Below are 24,262 nucleotides of genomic sequence, written 5' to 3' on the forward strand. Positions count from 1 at the left end.
GTTTCTCTCAGGTCTAGACATTCTCCCTAATCAAAGGTAGATTTTATTTGAAACTTTACTTCTTTTCTCAAGATTATGGAGAACTATTTTATTTCTACAGGTAACAGCAGTGACATCTGACTAATTGTAAGTTTATTATTACTTACATTATTATTGAAGAGATGGAAAAGTATACAACATGTGAGATGTTTCTCATGGAATGAAGCTATAAATGCTCTCATTTTTATCAACATTAGTGTTTGTTTGTGGTTTCAAGACATGGTGTGTCTATACACACAGCCTGTGTGTGTGTGTCTACAGATCCCAACAGAGGGCAGCATAAGTCCTCCAGATCCAGGTCAACACACACATCACAGACAGTGTGCAGGGCTTCTCAAACTCTCTCCTTATGGTTTGGGTTATTTTAGTCCAATAAAATGCATGTTCTATTTTCATTTGATACTCAGTTTGAGGATTAATGGAACAGCCGTGTCTCCAGTCTCCAGTCCTCGGGGACCCGCTGCCTCCCAGAATGATTCAGATGGCTCAATATTCAACACACTAAGAAGCTGATGAGCTGAATCAGGTGTTTTAATAAGTGAGACTTTGTGTGAGGGGGGTCCCGAGGCCCGGTGATGAGAAACGATGCCTTCCTTTATTGGAAAGACAGCAATGTTGTGTAATATTTAGTTTGTTCATATTACCACTGCTTTATTTGCATATTTTGCACATCCACTTTTATTAAACCACAACTTGGATGCCTTTAATGTTTAATTCCAAACAGCACCCCTGCGACCCTATAGGACAAGCGGTTTGGAGAATAAGTGGATGGGTGCATGGTCCATGGGAATTATGAAACAAAAGTGAGGCTTTTTAAAGCTTCTTTTAACCAACAATGAATGAATGAAGCATTTCATATGAAATCAACAACTCATACACTTACAAATTATTATTAAGTTGCAAAAATAGGAATATATCTAGAAGTTCCAACCATTAATGACCTTACATTTCCTTTAAAACAAAACATCTTTGTGTCTTATTATTACGGTGTCATGAATTCAGAGATGGAGAGGATGAATGAAACGTCTTGATTTCTTGAAGTAAATTTGCAATGCAGGAAAGAAGTGGTGAGGTACACAAACACATGAGGAAACACTTAGCTTGGGTGAATACAGTCTTTGTTTTGCTGCACAGACCATGAAGATGAACAGATCAATGGAGCAGATGGAGAAGTAGAGGAGCCGAACATGGAGGAAACACTGGACCAGAGGATCGTGTAACACTGTAATATCTCAGCGGACGTCCGAGGGAGTGATTGACTTGACCAGACAGAGTGTGTGAGTGTGTACATGGGTATAAATATTGTCATTGATGAGAGAGTCAAGTTAAGTCAGGTAACCATTATCTTTTATAGCACATTATACAATACAAATTGTTTTAAAGCAGCTTCACAATAATAAACTGGAAAGTTACAGATTCAATCATGCAGACTTCTTAAGTATTAAACAAGCTCTGTTAAGCAGCTCTAGCAAGACAATAGCGTCATTATTCCACCCAAGTCAGTTCAGGAAGAATTCAGTCAGTTCAACAACTGTGTAAAGTTTAATTCATTATGAAATAAGTTCAATTCAGCTATAAGCAGCTCTGCTGAAGACAATAGTGTGTTATTCAACTCAGTTACATTCACATTTACATTTAATCATTTAGCAGATGCTTTTATTCAAAGCGACTTACAAATGAGGAGAACAATCGAAGCAATCAGACCAACAAGAGGGCAACAGTATAAGTATAAGTGTTGTAATAAGTCATTAGTCTAGCACAGTTCACATAGCAAGGTTGTTTTTTTTTTTATCAGAAAACCAAAATAAATAATATAGAATAGAAAAGGCAAGTGCTAGTATTAATTGGCCAGGTGCTGACGAAAAAGATGTGTCTTTAGACATTTTTTTAAAAAGGTCCGTGAGAGTGATTTCGTGCCGCTTCGGGATGATGGCACCACGAGGCGTCGTTCACTTGCAGAACACAAGCTTCTGGAGGGCGCATAGGTCTGATCTAGCGAGCTTAGGTATATTGGTGCAGACCCAGTGCTTGTCTTGTAGGCAAACATCAGTGCCTTGAATTTGATGCCAATCTATTGGCAGCAAACAAAATGATGTCCAAAAGACGTCTTTTCAACATCTTGAAGTCGTCCACTGGGGGGCCAGAATGAAAGTTTTTATGATGTCTTTTTTTGACGTGTTCTGCACGTCTGATAGACGTTCATGGAGCCTTCGTACAAGGTTAAAAACTAGCTCAAATGTGGCCATTGTGGATATATTTTCAACATCATTTATGGTCTCATTTAGATATAATTTATACTGTTTCTCGACCAAAAACTCTCAGGATGCATTAAATTAAAACTCGTGTTTATTTCAATGTAATTTCCTTTTGTAATTGCAAAGCAACTCACAGACAGTTTGTGTTTGTCCAAAAATCATGAACATAAAAGACACATCTGTAAATCACACATCTTTGGATCATGAGAGAAACCAGATCTGAAGGAAAGACTTTATGGCTCAGACACTTGTGCTGCCCTTAATCACAGACATAAAATACAGATACTTTGACTATTTCTGTCAGACATCTACAGAAGATCTTCACAAAACAAGCATCTAATTTTGTCAGATGGTTTGGCATTTATAGCCGCCCACCTTGTGGAACTGCAATATTGGCACCAATAGCATATAAATGATCATTTATTTAGAGGTGGATAAAAAGCATGTGCACATGATGTTTTGAGCAAATGTATCATGTAGTCACACACAGACATCAAGATTTTGGATATGAATCACAACAACGGTGACAATCAAAACAAATAGTACAGTTTTGTACTATGAAAGCTACCCATCATGCATTGCAGCATGATGCTTATTTTATTGTCACCATTGTTGTGAATCATAAGCAAAAAAACATGATACACTTGCTAAAAATATCTTGTGCACATCCTTTTTATCCACCATCATGGTGACTGTAAAATTATATTTTTTTCAATAAATCATCAACGCCTTAACCTCTGTTAATTCTCAATAAGACCTTCAGTAGACGTCTGACAGAAATAAAGTCAAACTGTTAGTAATAAGTGGAGCTGGTAATGCTGTTTGTGTTGTTTAACCCTCCTCTGCTGAGATCTGAGAGTGTTTAATGTTCTGCTGGGGTTTAAAGTGTTTCTGTTGTCTGAGTTTTGTGTGTCACCATTGTGTTGAAGAGTCGAGCCTGTGCTTCAGTCCAGCAGAAGACCAAGAAACATTGAGAATATACTGCATATTGCTTTATTTAACAGGCAGTAATATATTGCAGTGTTGTTTTTTATTCTTTGTTAAGTTTCAGCCATGCACAAAGTCTTTGCAGTTTAATAAATACAAATAAATGCACAGTCTATCATTGTCCTGACACTATAATGTCTTTGTTTAGCAGATTACAACTTTGAGTAAAACCCCTTTTCCTCATGTTTTCGAAGTATGCTCATCTAATGACATTTTACAGTGTAAATATATTGTAAATATATTTTTGAATATATTAAAAAGCGTCAATTCCTTATGTATTATTCAATATATTGCAATATATAACCCAATATATTAATGTAATGTATTATTTCATATATTTTTCAGTATATTTACACCATAATATAATATATTGATCATAAATATATGGAAATAAATAAAACATCATACAAAATAGAGAGAGTTTAGGTGATAACTAAGCGAAGTTTTAATTGCTACAATATTAATTTATCACTAGAAATTAAATTAAATGATGAAAAAAAAAGAAAATTCAGAAAGTACACAATACATTTGCACACAAACTGACCACCAATCACAACTTTCAGATGCCATTTTATTTTGTCATGGAATGAAACGCACAGGCAGCAAAGCACACATCTATGCTGATCTCAGATGAAGATATCACAGGAGACAGCATGGGACACGATTCAAGACAAAAACTAAATTCAACAAACTTTATTGTCTATTGCCACAGGGGTAGAAAATTTGTCTTTAGACAAAGGCTCAACAAACAATACAAAAAACAAAAAACAACATCAGTTTTAAAACCTACTACATAAAAACTACACAATTCTTAAGAAAAATATAAGATTCATCTTAAGATCCCGTTTAAAATACCAACAGCAGTTGGAATAAATCCTTGTCCTATATTTGGTAAGACTTTTATTCCAACTGCTATTGGACTAAAATAGCAGTATTTCCGTATGTTGCCTGTGTGATTTAGAGACAGCAGACTGAAACAGTTTTACAGACCTGTGTTTGCTTTAACACACCTGATTCATTAGCGTCAGATCAGAAAAACATACAAAATGTGTGAGTCTGATAGGCCTACAGGTTTTTCTGACTTTCACATGGGATTTCTTTTACAATATTTGCAAAAGTGATTTTTTAAACATCTAAAACTGATATATTCTGATGGCACACTGAGGCTAAAGATACAAATAACCATCTTAAAACAAATGTGTTTGTGAAGCATCTAATGTGTAAATGAGTTTTCCACAGCTCTGTATTGATTACATTAAACCCCTGCCAGCATTTGCATTTGAATGTTAACTTTAACAACAGGCCATAGACGTGAAGACCTTGTAAATTCCAGCGCACTGCTGTTGAGCCTCGTCTTCCCAGGATGAACTTCTGTAGCTCTGAAAGCCTCGGCACAATAGAGGAGGAAACAGAACAGCAGGAAGATACACGGTAAAACAGTGATGTCAACAAGAAAGGAGATCTTCTCACCGTCTTTTAGAGGCAGAACAAATGCAGTCCAGTAACTGGCCTTAACTACACTGTTAACTCTTGCTGTAAAAAAATGGCCAAATTCTGACAGTATCGTACCATTTTCCATTAAAACAGTAATATACCGTAGAAAACAATGCATTCTGGTTAATCTTTGTCGTTTTGGAGAAAATATCCTACAGGAATATAGTGTGAATTAACAGCGCTCAAAGGCGACACTCAGAGGCTGTGTTCCCAATCACACCCTACACCCTCATTCACTATTCCCTACATAGCGCTCTATAGTCCACTTGACTGAGTGAATGAGTAAGTGAGTGAATTGAGACACTGACAGAGGTGTAAAAAGTACTCAAAAATGTTACTCAAGTGAAAGTACAAGTACTGAGGGAAAATTTTACTCAATTAAAAGTAAAAGTATCTGGCCAGAACCGTACTTGAGTAAAAGTAAAAAGTACCACATTAAAATTGTACTTGAGTATTAAAGAAGTAAAAGTAACAGCAAGAATGAAAACTAGAGATTCTTGTTTAAGCTTTTAATCTCTAAAAACATGAAGTGAATGAACCACATACAAGGTTTTATCCTGCTTTTGAACTGTTTGTATTTAATTGTATTAAATTATCAAACTATATAAGATTACTATCTAATGCCAGTATGCAACATGCTTTAAACAATCCACTAAACATGCTTTTACCACTAAAAGAAAAGCTAATCTAGCAGGGAGGCCTCGTGAGAGTCCTTCAAATATATGTATATTTTACCAGGCTCTGGTCTAGAATCAGGGAGGCTCAAAGGGAGCCTACAACGTGATGATCTTATTTATTGCTAAAAACCCACAAGAACCACCTTCAAGGAGGCCTGTGAAAGCCTACTACTTGATAGCGATACTTGTTAGCAGAACTAGCCTCAGATATCATAGGTTTTTCCTACTTTACATTGCCAATGGACAGTGTACTCAGCTAGAGCGCTATCGACCCTTTAAACAAGGGGAGTACAATCTCACGCTACCTGACTATCGAGGAGGCCTATAGAAAGGCCTACAACTTCAATTATCAAAAGCGGCAACCCATGGCATGCTTAGGCTCTAAGGGAGTGTACTCAAACTCGCCCCAATGGGAGGGAGTGCTAAAAAGAGCCACAGTGGTGCAGGGTGAATAGACTAGAGTTGTGGGTAACCAAAAAAAACATTAAGCCCAAGGGAAATGGAGGCCTCAGCTATGAAGCCAACGACATTTAACCTTATGAACTGAAACCAATTCAAGGGGCCTAGATATCTAACCTAAAAACTAGCTGGGAAATTCTAGCTACAATATACACCTCTGAAAACGGAGACCTCAGCATTATTGCTTCCAACTCTCTCTTCCCAGAGAGAGACAGGTCTGACAATGCCCAGAATATATCAGCATGGGAGGCTTAGGAATAGCCTGCTACCTATGCTGCTATTTATTCTGCCCTTAACATCCACTAGCATAACCACCTAATGCAGAGGCGGGCCTAGGCTATACGATTCTTGTAGAAAGAGGAGGCCAGTACCAGTGAAAAAACCTTACAGAGATAAGCTATAGATGATCTAAATCTAAAGAGCCTACGCTCAGATACTGAGGGGCTCGGGACGAGAAAGCTTCTAGCAGATCGTCTCCAACAAACTCCTAGTACACATGCCTAAGCCAGATATTAAGGCAGCCCTCGTGGGGATGGCACTTGAATATCCTATGTCTGAAGTTCAAAGCTATAGTCTCATAACAACTCTCAGAAGTGAGAGGAGACCTGCTATACAAATACAAGGTGGCTATCCAACGCTTGGTTGGTCTATCTGGAGCTTCAAAGCGGTGGCCTCAGGAGACAACCCCAAATGGGAGGAAGCCATCTCACACTGAACAAAACCAGTTTGAAGCTCACATGCACAGTAGGATGACTATGAGATGAAGCCAACCTGTACATTTCACTGGGTGACCAAGATTGGCACCACCTACTACATAAACCTAACGACTCTATCACAAGATGAGGCCTACACTGTTAGACCTTACCAGGTCTTTTTTACTGTTAGAATAGAATAGAATAGAATAGAATGAGGCATTTATATAGCGCTTTCATATGTACTACTGTACACCCAAAGCGCTTTACAATCATATCAGGGGTCTCTCCTCAACCACCACCAGTGTGCAGCATCCACTTGGATGATGCGACGGCAGCCACAGAACAACGGCGCCAGTGCGCTCACCACACACCAGCTACTGTTGCCAGTAATATACTGTTAATTGTACAGTTCTTTACTGTAATCTACAGTATGTTACTGTAAAAATGCACTAAATTAAAACTCGAGTTAACTCATTTCACTTGCAGAAACCGACTGCCATAAATAAACCAAATGCCTTTTAAATGTATTAATTAACATTTATAATGCTACAACAACAGTGTTGCCAGTATATACCTGTTTTTTAACTTACAGTTTATTACTGTTAAAATACATTTCATGGGTGTGCCTTTTTATCTTACACTGTTATTCAACCCCACAGGGAAATCCACACTACAAAGAGTAAAAAGTAACATTTACGCAGTGTTGCAGTGAGATAATTAAGTGAATATGTAAGTGATTGTTGAGCATTAGTGATGAACACCTGCTGTTAACAAGCAGAATCACTGAAGGAAAGAGGAAACTTTTGGTTTGAAGTTACCATTATAGAGATCAGTGTTTGCTTTTGTTGGGTTCTGGACTCTTGACTTTTTAACATTAGTTTCTCTCTTGATGCTTGAACTGTGTTTTTGCAGGTCACACATGTGCATACATACATGGTTAGTGATTGACTGTAGTTATATTAATTATAGATAGAACAATCATGAAATAGTCTGTTCAATCACTAACCTCATTCAGAGTTTAATACTGCATCAAAAATGTTACATTACCACCACTGTTAAACTACAGCAATGAATTACAATGATAATTTTTTAACACATCATGCATAACCAAAAAAAAAACAAAAAACAGAGCTACACTGTATTGTAGAAACACAGAGATATCAAACATTAGCACGTGAATCTAAACAATGGTGGCAATGTTTTTATTTTTATTTATTTTTTATTCATGCAGCAGTGCATGCTGGTAGTTTTATACTATCCTGGAACCCAGCATGCATTGCGACAAGAAACTTTTGATTGTCACCATTGTTGAGATTCATGTGTTGATTGTTGACGTCTGTGTGTGTCTGAGTGAACCAGGAGTTCAAAATGATCTAATGCACTATATGATTTTAATATCCTTTAGAATAACTGCTTACAGAAATATTGCTGGATTTCACGTTTTAGATTAAGAGATATACGATAAATATTAAACACCCATAAATTCCAAGCTTATATACTGGATGAGATCAAAGAATCAGAAATGTCCAGGATCAATATGCATCATCTCAAAAACACCTGATCATCTTCCTCTTGGCTTTTTCTAGTCATAACAAATGTGTTTTAAAAACACACAGTTACAGCCGCCAGAGATAATTTAATGTTAGAAAGTCAAGAGCCCAACTAAAACAAATACTGATCTCCATCATGGTGACAACAAACTTTATTATTTTCAATAAAATATCAACAACTAAACATCTGTTAATTCTCAACAAGAACTTTTGTACATGTATGAAAGAAATAATGTTAAACTGGTTTGTAAACTGTTTTCACTCTCAGTGTGGCTGGAAGTCAGTTGTAGTTCTTGTGTTTCTCTTTTTCTGTTCTTGTTTCTCTGTCCTTCAGTGATTCTGCTCATCAGGTGTTCATCAGTTTCTCAATTCACTCACTTCTTTTCATTCATTCTGTCAAGGGTCTCTTTTTAAGAGACCCTGCCCCTGATCCAAATCCTTCAGCAGGCCGGCTTGGTATGCCTGTAACGCTGACATCGTGTGTAAGACAGCCCCAGCCTGACCCGCCGCCACGTATGCCCTGATCATCATCTTGAGTGGCTCAGAACAGAAGGCAGGGCCGGAGCTTTCAGTGCCCATGCATCTCCAGCGGTGAGATAGTTCGCGAATGGCTCGTCGATTGGGGGCATCGACACGTATTCACACATCTCCTCAACATCAGCGTAGTTTGCTCGCTGCTGACGATGGTTCTTCCATGCCTTTTTGACCTCAGTGTGTAGATCGGGCAGGAATGGAAGGCTCACGGGAGCTGGGGAGTCATGCCCAGAAAGGAACCGCTCATCCAGCCTGCCGCGAACGGCTCCTTCCTTCACCCGCTCCCACGCCAGCTGAAATCCACACACTTCTTGAAACGCTTGTCACTTGCCATGTTCTCTAGGGCGACATGTTCTCTAGGGCGACTTCCGGGTCGCACTGGTAGTGACATCATAGACTGTCACCGGTCAAATTCGATTGCCGTGATTGGATCGTTTTTCAGACACCGGTTCACGTGGAGGGCGTTATTTTCCATAAAATTAGGATATTTTTTTACAGTGTATTTCCAGAAGATAATGTGGTTCTCAACCTTTTGCCCCTAAGCCCCCCTAAAAGGAAATATTCCAGTCCCACACGAGACTCTTATGGTTCTACATAGCACCATTTTACATTTTACATATGCTGTATATCACCTTTAAAGATAGATGCTTTATAGCACTTAAAGTGGTTCCCCTATGATTACAAGCCAATGAACCACTTTTAGTGCTATACAGCACCATTTTTGTTTAGAGTGTATAATGAGTGGCTTCAGGTAACGGCCGTACGCGAGTCTAGTTCATGTGAAGAGTGACCTCTGACCCGTGATTATAGTTTATAAAGTTGGAAATATGGATATTTTCCTCACAAAAATGCATGGCTTTGCTTCAGAAGGCCTTTATTTACCCCTGGAGCCATATGGATTACTTTTATGATGGATGGATGCACTTTTTTGTTACTATTCACTGCCATTATAAAGCTTGGAAGAGCTAGGATATTTTTTAATATAACTCCGACTGAGTTTGGCTGAAAGAAGAAAGTAAAAGGGCAGCTTGAGGGTGAGTTTTTGGGTGAACTAACCCTTTAAAGCTTTGGCATTTTTCAGACCTGGGACCGTCTTATCACACACTTGTTTCATGCACATGCTCTCATGTGGCCAAGTGTGTGTAACGGGACAGATCCTGACCCATCCATCTGAGAACATGGGCTTGTTGGTGTTGCTGTCTGAATGGTGTCCAAACCCACAGTGGACGTTATCAAGTGTGCTCATTCAGTCCCACAATGCACCACAATAACAAATGTACGACTGATGGACACTCAACAGCTAGGGTACGGTGTAATGTTTTTAATTGATTGTTAAATTGTTTAATTACGATTTATACATGCTAGTTTCCATAGCAGAGTTCAAGATAAATATTTTCATTACTAGCTGCCAGTTTGCTGAGTTTCATATGATTATTAAACATCAAGCACAAACTATGTGTGTCTGAATTCACTCACTCGTTTGCATTCACTCTGAAGTGAACTACAGTATATTAGTGGAGTAATGTGGGAATAGTGGTTTCAGACACAGACATGCTCTTATGCGACTCATCCTTCCTTTTTCAGATTTCAGAAGTCAAGGAAAAGAGCAATAGTCTGATATACGGCAGATATTAACATCACAACCATCATAACCCTTCAGCAAATTATTATTATTTTGAAGGCTGTAGTGCATTTGTCCTTTTTGTCCCACATTTACTTTTGTAAGAATTCACTTTTTATCATTGATTAGACTACACTGTTACAAATTAGCTTCTGGAAAGTATTTTTAGTATCATTGAGATACTATTACTTAGTTTTATAAAATATTTGGATCTCTTTTTATTTTTGCATTTTCTGTTTTCATTTTAATTTTAGCTAAATTTTGTTGTGTTTTTGTCATTTTATTAGTTTTAAAAAAAAAGTATATCTACAGTTTTTATTAATTTATTTTACTTTTAGTTATTTTAGTACATCAAGTTAAACTAACTTAAAATAAAAAATGCTGCCTTGCATGGCAACTACCTGAAAAAGAAAATTAATTTAGGTTTCTTATATTTTATTTCAGTTAACATTTATTTTAACATAATGATCACAGTTTAGCATTGATTTAAAGACATTATTATAGATTTTTTTTATGGAAATATTTTCAAGTGTTGAGATAACGTTGAATTTTTGTTAGTTTCGCTGTTGATTCAACAACAGTGATGTAAAATTAAAATCACAATGTAACATTGTTTCAATAACATTAGCATAGCATTTTTTTCAACATTGTTTCAACATTAACTGAGGGTGCAAACGTGATGTTGAAACAATATCAACATCAGTAACATTAATTCAGTGTCATTACTGTTGACACATGATTGCTGGCTTGGCCTCTGTATATGTTCATATCATTTTCACAGTGGTGTCAGATCATGTGCATTTGTCCCGACTGCAGCGCAGTCAACATGTGATCTCCTCAGATGTTTGCTTCACGGTTTTCTCAGCATGCTGCCATGTCCCAAACACGATCATTTCAAGACCGATCTCCAGGTGTTTTGACGAGCAGGAATATCGTTCTAGAGAGGAGATTTACTCACAGGAAGTAAGAAATGTTCTTGGCCAACCTCACAGAAACAAAGGCTCAAAACAGTACACTTGTGTACTATTGCTGACACATAAAGATATACAGCACGAAAGCGTATAAAACAGGAGTGTTATCTGTCTTAAAATAACAAAACAAATCTTTTAAATAACTCTTTAGAAGTGCACATGAACATGTACAGTACTACGAACACCTACATTTGCTCGGATTGCTCCAAGGTAATGTTAATGATGTAATTTCATTTTAAGGGTGATGAACTACATTTGTAGAGATAATAAGATATTTTCTGTCCTGTTTTTGACCTTCTGTTTCGAACACACCGCTTTGATGGGCGTTTCACATTCAAGACTTGGAAGTAAAGCTTTTTTGGGGGCTTAAGAGGACGTTTTGAGTTCTGAAACTTAAAGGATATTTTTATAGTACAAAGTCCCCCTGTGGTGAAAATCAAGTTTTAATGTTGTTGTCTATGTGGTGTTTTTAATATGCTTTAAGACAAACCATGTGTAAATCCATAAGTCGACACCATTGCTGAGTATTTTCTCCTTAAAACTGCAGTGAACCAAAGACAATCTCAAAAACACGCTTTGAAATCGCTGGTGTTTCTGACGTCACAAACTACCTTGTAACCAATCAGGGGTGCGTTTCCCGAAAGCATCGTTGGCCAACTATGGTCGCAAGTTCATCGCAATGTCCATTGAACTCTATTGGTAACGACGGAACTTGCGACCATAGTTGGCCAACGATGCTTTCGGGAAACGCACCCCAGATCAACGTGTGATCGTCAACCAGTGGATCTCTGAGCTGAGTGAGTGAGTGAGTGGAGGCGGGGCTCATTTACATATTCATGGCATACTATAATGAGGCAAGGGTGTCGAGTTACATTCAAGCCATTTTAAGACATGAATAACATTTTTTCAAAGGAAAAACTCTTAAATATGTAATTTTGGTGATCAAAGATGAGTTTTAAGGGATCAAATTATTGACTGCAGGGGGACTTTAAAGTATTGATTTGGTCATTTTCATAAGGGTTTTAATGCCCATAAAACTTCAAAATAAATTGTTCTAAATTTACAAAAATTGCTTTTGAATTGAATTGAAAACTTATGAATTGTGACTTGAATCAAGTCTTTTTAAGAAACAAAGTGTCCTCCTTTCAGTGAGTACAGGAGAAGAGTGACCATGTGTTTGTTCAACTGGATAACAAGCTTGAACTGCACTTCTACAAGGTATTTACTTGTTTGTTTATTACTGCATGTTGCAGACACACGCTGCAACATGAGCCAGGGTTTGACAGCACACAATGGAGAGCAGAGTGAAGTCTTCAGACTGAAGAAAGGAGAAGTCAAACGGGAAGTGCTGAAGGCCTGAGGGCTTCGTCAAACGCAGATCCTGGAGATCAACAGACAAAATCCCCTGAGTAAAGCAGCAGCTCGCAGCTGAAGATCAGGCACGAGACACACACAGCACTGAGTGCCGAGCATTCACACATTCTCCATGAGAACGAGACACACGTGATGAAGGATCTCGGACAGAAGCACTACTGAACAAACTCAGACGGCAGTAATAAAACAGAGCGCATTCACGCTCATGCAATGTATTGCGTAAGAGTGCTGATGTATTTTTGTAAGCCAAACTCCAGAAAAAACAAGCACTTCCGGTTCCTTCATGTCATTTTTTTGTTGTTGTTGGTGAAATGGGTTAGGACAAGCTCAAGATATTTTCCAGTTGCATTGTGAATACATCAGTTATCCCCCTCTTGTGATTCTTTAAAGCTTTTACTTGTCTTGAAAAAGGTGGTTGTCTAAATGGGACGACGAGTGTGGGACATTAAACATCATCACGGCGAACAAGTAAACTCATCTACTCTCTAGTCCACTTTCCCTGCCTCACTGTGTTCATATCGGCCTCTTGCAGACTGGTCTAACTCACAAATCCCAACGCATAACTAGACTGACTCACGTACGGCCGTTACCGGAAGCCAATGATTATAGTGTTTAAAGGTATAAATATGGATATTTTTCTTACACAAACCCATCGCTTCGCTTCAGAAGGCCTTTATTAACCCCTAGAGTTGTATGGATTACTTTTATGATGGATGGATGCACTTTTTTGTGCAGCAAAATCTCTGGAAGAGCCAGGACATTTTGTAATATAACTCTGATTGTGTTCGTCTGAAAGAAGAAAGTCATATACACCTAGGAGGACTTGAGGGCGAGTAAATCATGGGCTAATTTTATTTTTTGTGTGAACTAACCCTTTAAGCTGGGATCTCACAAAGCTATTGAATGACTTCAGAAAATGTAGATGTAGTTCAAAAGTTGTGTAACTTTTAAAAGATCAGTCTCTCTTTGTATCTACAGACTGAACTCTGAGAGCAACATAGTAAAGAGAAAAAAGAAAACTTGTTTGTAATGTTGCCATTACAGTTAATAATAATGGTAGGCAGGAAGAATATTTGCCGTCTTTGACATATTGTAATTTTGTAAAATCCACATTTTGATCGGGGAGGCAGATGGGAATTTGCCAGCAAAGTTCACATCATGATATAGTAACCAGTGTGTGTTTTCTTGTTTTTCTGGCTATATATTTTGTTAAAAAAATATGATGATAAAACAAACATTTATGTAAATGAACTTTTGACTTTTGACGTGAAACAACAAGCCTCTGCCTCCTCTCTCAAGCAAACCAATTAAGTCCATAACGGCTTTTCTAAAAATGAAACAGATACATTTATATTTCATAATGTCACAAAAATCTAGAATAGACCTTTGGCTTATATGTGACTTTAGTTTCTTTTAACCCTGTTCCTCCTGCCCCTCTGATCATGGGTGGATCTGGAAATATCTGAGGTTCGGAACATGTTTCAGAGACGGCCAGGATACTGGAAGATGAATACTTTGTTTTTGCAACTTCCTTCATATTGTTCAGGCATTAAGAACATTATCAAAAAATGTCAAGTTAATTCAGACTCTGCTCTTGCAAAGTGGGACCTTTTTAAAAATGAGTGCTGAAAATTCTCTTTACAGTTTGGCAAACAACTTTCTAAGGCAAAGGAGTCGAGAAGCTTTGCGATCATGAAGGAAATTAATAATATTTCATGTCTGTCATCTCCCAGTGAACAGGACAAGGAGAAGTTGTATTTATTGAAGGAAGACGTTGATGTTTATGCAGAAAAGGTTAAAGGTGCATTCATCAGATCAAGGGCAAACGGACAGAATTTGGAGAAAAGAACGTTCTTGATTTCAGTGCTCTTAATACCATTTTTAAAATCAACTGGATGAAACATTGCTTGGTCCATAATAATTCTATATGGTTTTATTTGCCAATTTGTTTTTTGAAAAGATGTGGTGGGTTAAACTTTTTATTATCGTGTGACTTAAAATGTAATAAACTTCCCATTAAATTATCTAATTTTCACAAGCAATCACTGGAAAATAGCCTTTTAACATAATTTCTCCCCCCACACATGGAAACACTATGGAAAACCAACATGTATTATTTAAAGAAAAAGTATATATAAAAAAGAATGGTTTGATGAGGAAATTATTATTATTTCCAGTAATGGTGAGATTTATACTTATCAACAATGTCTTGCTCTCTCAGGGATTGAATACATGTAGAGATTACCATATGTTGTTAAAAACATCTCCAGTATTCAGCTTGTAAACGCGCATCTCAGTTACAACTCAGTGTGACGGCAGACTCCTAAACTTGTTATCAGAGGTTTTAATATTTTGGATATGACGTATAATAACTCTTACTTCAGAAAGTGTCTTAATCAAGATATTCTGAAATGGAAATATTTTTCTTCTTCTATAGCCTAACTTCAATTGGGATAATCTGGCCAGCAAGTAATGCATGTTCTACTGCCAAATAAGGTCAAAGAAAATCATTTTAAAATAATACACAGGTGTTTTCCGTGTAATGCATTTCTTAATAAAGACATCTCACCACAAAATTGTTTTTGTAATCTTGAATCTGACACTCTAATACATTTATTTTGTAAATGTAAATACTCTGAAGACTTTTGAAAGCAGGAATCTATGATGGGTTTTGATACATTCTTCAAAATAATCAGAATAGATGAGGCTATGATCTTCTTATTGGACTGTAACACTGGCTCAGATTTAATTGATACACATTAAAGTTAATAATTCTTCCTGGGAAGTTTCATATACATAAAGCTAAAGTAATGTATATAACATCCTCCTCTAATGTTTTTTGTAAAGATCTTAAAATATTCCATGTCTCATTGAATTCAATCACGAAATAAGAAGTGTATAAAACAATCTCTTATTTTGAATTTTTTGGGGAAAATTTAATGTTTTGCTCTGTACAATGTAAGATATGTTGTATGTTTTCCCAAATATATGTCTTATGTTTGATGTTAAATGTCATTGTAAGCTTTTATGAAAGTAAAAAAAAAACAAAAAAAAAACTTCTCAACCGCCGGTGTGTGTGTGTGTGTGTGTGATCGATCCTGCTGTAGTCTCCACCCCTGATCTGTAGAGATGGAGCGGGCAGATCTCGCGAGCGCTCGTCCTCTCGCGATGTCTCCCAGCATCGCTGCCCTGCTGCAGTGCGCGTATAAAGCGCAGCGAGCCTCGCGGGCACGAGAGGAGGAGTTGCGGCAAGGTCGCGCAGCATCACGGCGCACATTAGCTACGGAAAGCGCGATTCACGGACATCTTCTGGGTCTTTAAGGTCCCTGTGAGCGCACACTCGGAGGATATTTCACTGAGCGCGTTAAACTTGTCAGGAGTTTCTGACTGGAAGTGCTGCTGATCTCCATTTGCATCCGCATGTGCGCGTCGCGCTGCGGGTTCGGAGGAAAGCGCGGCGCGTTATTTTAGTCTTCCTGCAGCATCAGTGTCCGCGTTCGGTCACATCCATCGGCTCTTTGGCACTTTTAACGGACAGTATCAGCTTTTGGAGAGCTTTTCTGACTCGTCATGTCGGCATCACCTCCGCCTCTCGCCGGCGCGGGCGACTCTCTCTCCGCGCCCGAGCCTGACGCGCTCAAACCCGCCGGTCCCACACCGAGCCAGAGCCGCTTTCAGGTGGACCTGGTGTCCGAGTCCACCGGGGATGGGCATACTCACACCGCCTCCGACTCATCCCCGCCCGCGTACGATGCCGAGCCGCCATCCGACGCGCGTCGGGACTCTGCGGCGGGCGGCGAGGAAGCCAAGGGCCGGTTTCGGGTTGTGAACTTCGCGGCCTCGAGCCCGGACGCCGCGCCGGCGGACAGCGCGCAGAACGGGGACACGGTGATGAGCGAGGGCAGCCTGCACTCCTCCAGCGGCGGCCAGCAGCACCACCACTATGACACACACACCAACACATACTACCTCCGCACCTTCGGGCACAACACCATCGACGCCGTGCCCAACATAGACTTCTACCGGCAGACCGCGGCTCCGCTGGGCGAGAAGCTCATCAGACCCACCCTCTCCGAGCTGCACGATGAGCTCGACAAGGTACAGCGCACTACTGGGGTAGTACTGAACACACACTCCGGGCACTGGTGGGTTAGTAATGAACACACATATCGGACACTAGTTTAGTGGGTTAGTACTGAATGCACATATCAGACACTAGTTTAATGGGTTAGTACTGAATGCACATATCAGACACTAGTGGGTTAGTACTGAATGCACATGTCGGACACTAGTTTAGTGGGTTAGTACTGAATGCACATATCAGACACTAGTTTAGTGGGTTAGTACTGAACGCACATATCGGACACTAGTTTAGTGGGTTAGTACTGAATGCACATAGACTAGTTTAGTGGGTTAGTACTGAATGCACATATCAGACACTATTTAGTGGGTTAGTTTTGTGGGTTAGTACTGAATGCACATATCGGACACTAGTTTAGTGGGTTAGTACTGAATGCACATATCGGACACTAGTTTAGTGGGTTAGTACTGAATACACATGTAGTTTAGTGGGTTAGTACTGAATGCATATATCAGACACTAGTTTAGTGGGTTAGTCTTGAATGCACATATCAGACACTATTTAGTGGGTTAGTTTAGTGGGTTAGTACTGAATGCACATATCGGACACTAGTTTAGTGGGTTAGTACTGAATGCACATATCGGACACTAGTTTAGTGGGTTATTAATGAACACACATATCGGACACTAGTTTAGTGGGTTAGTACTGAACACACACTCCGGGCACTGGTGGGTTATTAATGAACACACATATCGGACACTAGTTTAGTGGGTTAGTACTGAATGCACATATCAGACACTTTAATGGGTTAGTACTGAATGCACATATCAGACACTAGTGGGTTAGTACTGAATGCACATGTCGGACACTAGTTTAGTGGGTTAGCACTGAATGCACATATCAGACACTAGTTTAGTGGGTTAGTACTGAACACGCATATCGGACACTAGTTTAGTGGGTTAGTACTGAATGCACATATCAGACACTAGTTTAGTGGGTTAGTTTTGTGGGTTAGTACTGAATGCACATATCGGACGCTAGTTTAGTGGGTTAGTACTGAACACACATATCGGACACTAGTTTAGTGGGTTAGTACTGAATGCACATATCGGACACTAGTTTAGTGGGTTAGTACTGAATGCACATATCGGACACTAGTTTAGTGGGTTAGTACTGAATGCACATATCGGACACTAGTTTAGTGGGTTAGTACTGAATGCACATGTCGGACACTAGTTTAGTGGGTTAGTACTGTGTGCACTTATCGGACACTAGTTTAGTGGGTTAGTACTGAATGCACATATCGGACACTAGTTTAGTGGGTTAGTACTGAATGCACATATCGGACACTAGTTCAGTGGGTTAGTACTGAATGCACATGTCGGACACTAGTTTAGTGGCTTAGTACTGAATGCACATATCGGACACTTAGTTTAGTGGGTTAGTACTGAATGCACATATCGGACACTAGTTTAGTGGGTTAGTACTGAACACACATATCGGACTCTAGTTTAGTGGGTTAGTACTGAATGCACATATCGGACACTAGTTTAGTGGGTTAGTACTGAATGCACATATCAGACACTTTAATGGGTTAGTACTGAATGCACATCGGACACCAGTTTAGTGGTTTAGTACTGAATGCACATGTAGTTTAGTGGGTAAGTACTGAATGCACATGTAGTTTAGTGGGTTAGTACTGAATGCACATGTCGGACACTAGTTTAGTGGGTTAGTACTGAATGCACATGTCGGACACTAGTTTAGTGGGTTAGTACTGAATGCATATCAGACACTAGTTTAGTGGGTTAGTACTGAATGCACATATCGGACACTAGTTTAGTGGGTTAGTACTGAATGCACATATCGGACACTAGTTTAGTGGGTTAGTACTGAATGCACATATCAGACACTAGTTTAGTGGGTTAGTACTGAATGCCCATGAAGTTTAGTGGGTTAGTACTGAATGCACATATCGGACACTAGTTTAGTGGGTTAGTACTGAACACACATATCAGACACTAGTGGGTTAGTACTGAATGCACATGTCGGACACTAGTTTAGTGGGTTAGTACTGAATGCACATATCGGACACTAGTTTAGTGGGTTAGTACTGAATGCACATATCAGACACTAGTTTAGTGGGTTAGTACTGAATGCACATATCGGACACTAGTTTAGTGGGTTAGTACTGAATGCACATATCGGACACTAGTTTAGTGGGTTAGTACTGAATGCACATGTAGTTTAGTGGGTTAGTACTGAATGCACATATCGGACACTAGTTTAGTGGGTTAGTACTGAACACACATATCAGACACTAGTGGGTTAGTACTGAATGCACATGTCGGACACTAGTTTAGTGGGTTAGTACTGAATGCACATATCGGACACTAGTTTAGTGGGTTAGTACTGAATGCACATATCAGACACTAGTTTAGTGGGTTAGTACTGAATGCACATATCGGACACTAGTTTAGTGGGTTAGTACTGAATGCACATGTCGGACTCTAGTTTAGTGGGTTAGTACTGAATGCACATATCGGACACTAGTTTAGTGGGTTAGTACTGAATGCACATGTCGGACTAGTCACATCGCTCCCAGTTTGTCTGAGATGACATATTGAATGATGTTAGTAAGACACAGTCTCATTTCTTCTGATATTTAATGAGGTCGCAGGGTTCATCTCAAATGTGTGATACTTCATAATAGTCAGGTCCGAATCTTCAAGATTGTGTAACCCTGTAGGCATTTTTGAGGAAAAGTTGTTATACCACATTTTTAGAAAGTTCAATGTCTCCTGAATAAGGATCCACCATATAACATTGAAATAAGGGTCCCATTTTCTTGTAATTGTCATTGAAACAATAGGTGCATTATTCACAGCCAAAACACTACAGGTGGATAGGGTAAAAATTTTAAGTTATAGATATCACCATAAAACCTTTCCAGTTTTTCACTTACATAGAGACAGACATTTTTTGCATTACAAGTTTTCTGAAATGTCATGTTTACATATGCAAATGAGGCATACCAGTATATATATATATATATATAATTCGAGGGGCAGGCATACCAGTGCGCGGTTCTCCCTTTCGGGCTAGCCCTGTCTCTTCGCGTCTTCACAAAGGTTGTCGAGGCAGCCCTTGTTCCTCTCGACGACTGGCTGATCCTAGCTCACTCTCGAGACAAGGTTTGCGAACACAGGGACCTAGTGCTGCGGCACCTAGCTTGTCTGGGCCTTCGGGTCAACTGGGAGAAGAGCAAACTCTGCTCCGTGCAGAGGATCTCTTTTCTCGGTATGGAAATCGACTCGGTCGCCATGTGCGTGCAGCTTATGAGCGTGCCAGTCGCAGTCACTGCTAATTTGCCTTCGTCAGTTCGAGGGCAAGAGTGCGGTTCCACTGAAACTATTTCAGAGGCTCCTGGGGCATATGGCATCCGCAGCCGCAGTAACGTCGCTCGGCTTGCTTCATATGAGACCGCTTCAGCTTTGGCTTTGCGATCAAGTCCCGAGGTGGGCATGGCAACACGGCACGCTCCGAGTCCCAGTGACTGCCGTCAGACCTTCACCCCGTGGACGAACCTCAGTTTTCTATGGGCTGGAGTGCCCTTAGAACGAGTTTCCTGGCATGTTGTTGTATCAACAGATGCCTCCATAATGGGCTAGGGCGCCATGTGCAATGGACATGCTGCCGCAGGCTCCTGGACAAGACCCCAGCGCCTTTGGCATGTCAATGGCCTCAAGTTGCTGGCTGTACGTCTCACCCTGCACCGCTTCTGTGCGTTGCTCAGGGGTCAGCATGTATTAGTCCGATCAGACAATACCGCCACAGTAGCGTACATCAACCGACAAGGTGGTCTGCGCTCCCGCCGTATGTCGCAACTCGCCTGCCACCTCCTCATATTGAGTCAGAAGCATCTGAGGTCGCTTCGAGCCATTTATATCCTGGGAGACCTGAACCGTGCAGCTGATATGTCTCGGTTTCGGCCTCTCGCTGGAGAATGGGGACTCCATTCCCAGTCGGTTCATCTGATTTGGGATCAGTTCGGGGACGCACAGGTAGATCTGTTTGCCTCCCACGACTCTTGCCACTGCGACCTGTTTTATTCTCTGACCGAGGGCACGCTCGGCACGGATGCACTGGCGCACAGCTGGCCGCGGGGCCTCTGCAAGTATGCGTTTTCCCCCAGTGAGCCTTCTTACGTAGACTTTGCGCAAGATCAGGGAGGACGAGGAGCAGGTAATTTTGGTTGCCCCGTATTAGCTCAACCGCTCCTGGTTCCAAGAACTAGTACTCTTCGTGACAGCACCTCCCTGGCCAATTCCTCTGAGAAAGAACCTGCTTTCTCAGGGACGGGGCACCCTATGGCACCCTCGTCCCGATCTTTGAAACCTCCATGTGTGGTTCCTGGACGGGACGAGGCAGGTTTGAGTACCCTACCACCAGCGGTGGTGGCTACCATCACTTCTGCTAGACTAGAGCATCGTCCACGAGACATGCCTATGCGTTGAAGTGGAACCTCTTTGTCAACTGGTGTTCTTCTAAACTTAAAGAACCCACGAAAGGCCCGATCAGTGTCGTGCTTTCCTTCTTGCAAGAAGGGTTGGAGAGAAGGTTGTCTCCCTCCACCCTGTAAGTGTATGGTGCCGCCATTGCCACACATCATGATGCAGTTGATGGTAAGTGCATTGGAAAGCACGACCTGATCATCAGTTTCCTGAGAGGAGCAAGGAGACTACATCCTCCTCGCCCTCCTCTCGTTCCCTCTTGGGACCTCTCAGTGGTTTTAACTGCTCTGCAGAGTGCTCCCTTTGAGCCTTTGCAATCAGTGGAGCTTAAGTTCCTGTCAATGAAGACAGTGCTCCTGCTTGCATTGGCCTCCATCAAGAGGGTAGGGGACCTGCAGGCATTTTCGGGTGACGAAGCGTGCCTGGAATTTGGACCGGCTAACTCTTACGTGATCCTGAGACCCCGGCCTGGATATGTGCCCAAGGTTCCCACCACACCCTTTCGAGACCAGGTGGTGAACCTGCAAGCGCTGCCCTTGGAGGAGGCAGACCCAGCCTTGGCACTGCTCTGTCCAGTACGCACCCTCCATACTTACGTAGACAGGATGCATTGTTTCAGGACTTCAGACCAGCTCTTTGTCTGTCATGGTGGGAAGCTGAAGGGAAAGGCTCTCTCCAAGCAAAGGTTGTCTCACTGGATAGTGGACGCCATTGCTTTGGCTTACCAGCAGCAAGGTCGACCATGCCCCCTTGATGTGACGGCCTGCTCCACCCGGAGTGTGGCATCCTCTTGGGCTCTAGCGCATGGCGCCTCGCTAACAGACATATGTAGATCTGCAGGCTGGGCGACACCTAACACGGCCTCTGGGCAACCCCCACGTGTGTAGTCCACTGTAAGCCTCTCTGAGCATGTGTCTTTCCCTCGGCAAGCTACCTTGCCACCCCTGGGTTTGAAATATTCCACCTGCAGCTGGACACCCCAGTGATTCTCAATATGCAGCCCCCTGGGGTCATGTGTATTCCAAGTCCCCCCCCTTCGGGCTGGGCATAATTGCATATTTCCACTGATATATGCTTCCCAGTGTACCTTGGCATAATTCCAGCAGCCATTAAAAACTATACCTTTCATGTTAATGTTGTTTTTTCATTGTTTACATGTTTAAATATTCTGAGAATGCATAGTTTTAGTTCTAATGTTTAATGTTTAAACTGCAATAAATGCATTAAAACTTTTTTTTTTGGTAGCCATTTTGTTTTTATGGTTTATGTCAAAACAGTGATGTTTACAACTTGTTATACGGCAGAAATGGATTCAGCACCTAAAAATCATATAGAAACAACACTTGAAGTACTTTTCCTCAAAAATGCCTACTGCATCTTATCCAGGGCTATTTATCTATTTTGGGACCTGACTATAACTCTTTACTGTCAACATGGACCTGTGCGCGCAGTAACTGCAGTGCATATGAGGACAGTGATGATGGGAAACGTTATCTGAAGATCAGACTCTTCACTGTATAATTGTACATGTAGTTCTCTGATATGGAAACGCAAGGCCAGGCTGTTTACATTCTTACACCAGACTCAGATGTGCTGAGAGTGTGTGTGTGTGTCTGTTGCTGGTTAGTCTTGGTTTCTCTCATGCATTGAGAGCCTGTTGAGACCGATCAACTGCTTTGTTCATGAAGGGATTTGTTTGCTATGTGTAAGTCTGTTTAAAAGCCCGTTCATTTGACATGAACAGCGGATGTTGTGTCCATGTTGGTCACACAGCGCTGACACACACTTGCTGATGGACTTAGGGAGCAGTTCTATCCAGAGGCATGACGATTTAGCTCTCTGACGACACTGGCTATTATGACTTGGCAGTTTATCTAGTTTAGTACATTTGTAACAAACTTTGATGCCAAGTTTTAGAAAAGCCTCTTTGAGACGAAGTACATGACGCATAAGTGTTTTAGCAGTAGTTTCCATTTCCACTCATTTGAGCTTGACCTGAGAAAGAGAGCTCTTCTGACTTAATGACTCAAGCAGAGCCACTGAACGATTCTCTTAGGCAAATAAACAGATGCGAGAGATACTGTGTTTATAAAAATGTATTATAATATCAAATGCAGCAGTGGAAGAAGACATGTTTTCTGCAGTGTGAGATGTGTGCTGAGACATGGATCCTCTGATTGCACTATAATTTTCTTTTGCAGTAGTAATTGTAATCATGATATGGAACAAAGTAAAGCCTTCTGAAGAGAATCATGTTTTTGAGAGCGGACTGAAATGGTAATCCCAGTTCTGCTTGTGATGTGATGAAACCTCGAATGCTATGTAGTCCTGCAGCATTTGTGCTCCAGTCCTGAAGGATTCCTCATGTGTCTTGTTGAGGTGTGCCGTTACTTCACTAACGGTGTATTTACACACGGTCACACACACCGTCTCGAGTCTGCAGTGCTTGGAGAATGCAGAGCTTTAATGAAGGGGACTAGTGATATTTTACATTTTACAGAGGCACTTCCTTCCAGCGGGCCATATCTGTGAAGAAAGATGTGTGTTGCAATAGCCGTGTGTGTGTGTGGTGTCTGGCTGGAGCCGTTAAAAGATAGATAGATTTTTATTTGTCCTCGAGAGGAAATTTGTTTCTACCGTGGATGCGTACATAACACAAACACACATAACATGTTAAATTATCAACGTATCATAATACAATTAAAAAATAATTGCTGACATCACAAAAAACAACAACAACAAAGAGAGCATAAGTGACGGATCACACTTTCTCACACTTTTTTTTTTTTTAAATGTTTTTTTTTTGGGAGGAGTCAAATGTACATATGTGGCTTAAACAACCAGATCTTTGTTTACACTTGGCCAGCTCTCGACTGGAATGCATCTTAAACCACTTCTTGAAGATCTTTGATTAAATTGCGTTTCGGAGTAGAAGTAGGCTTATCTGATCGGATTGAATCAAATCTTGAAAATGGGTCGTTCAAAAGAAAAAAGGAAAAAAAGGGGGTAGA

The 24,262-nt window shown here is 40.6% G+C and overlaps 1 protein-coding gene across 1 annotated transcript in view; it reads left to right on the forward strand.

The window, feature by feature from the left end:
* Positions 1-15,857: 15,857 nt before the first annotated feature.
* slc12a2 (solute carrier family 12 member 2) overlaps positions 15,858-24,262 on the forward strand; it is a 73,007-nt gene continuing 64,602 nt past the window's right edge. Inside the window, exon 1 of the mRNA XM_081354753.1 lies at positions 15,858-16,754. Within this exon, the coding sequence (XP_081210879.1) occupies positions 16,227-16,754 (528 nt within the window). The 5' untranslated portion in view covers positions 15,858-16,226. The remainder of the gene's footprint in view (positions 16,755-24,262) is intronic.

Source organism: Scardinius erythrophthalmus, assembly GCF_964197995.2.
Source record: "Scardinius erythrophthalmus genome assembly, chromosome: 23".
Taxonomy (NCBI): Eukaryota; Metazoa; Chordata; class Actinopteri; order Cypriniformes; family Leuciscidae; genus Scardinius; species Scardinius erythrophthalmus.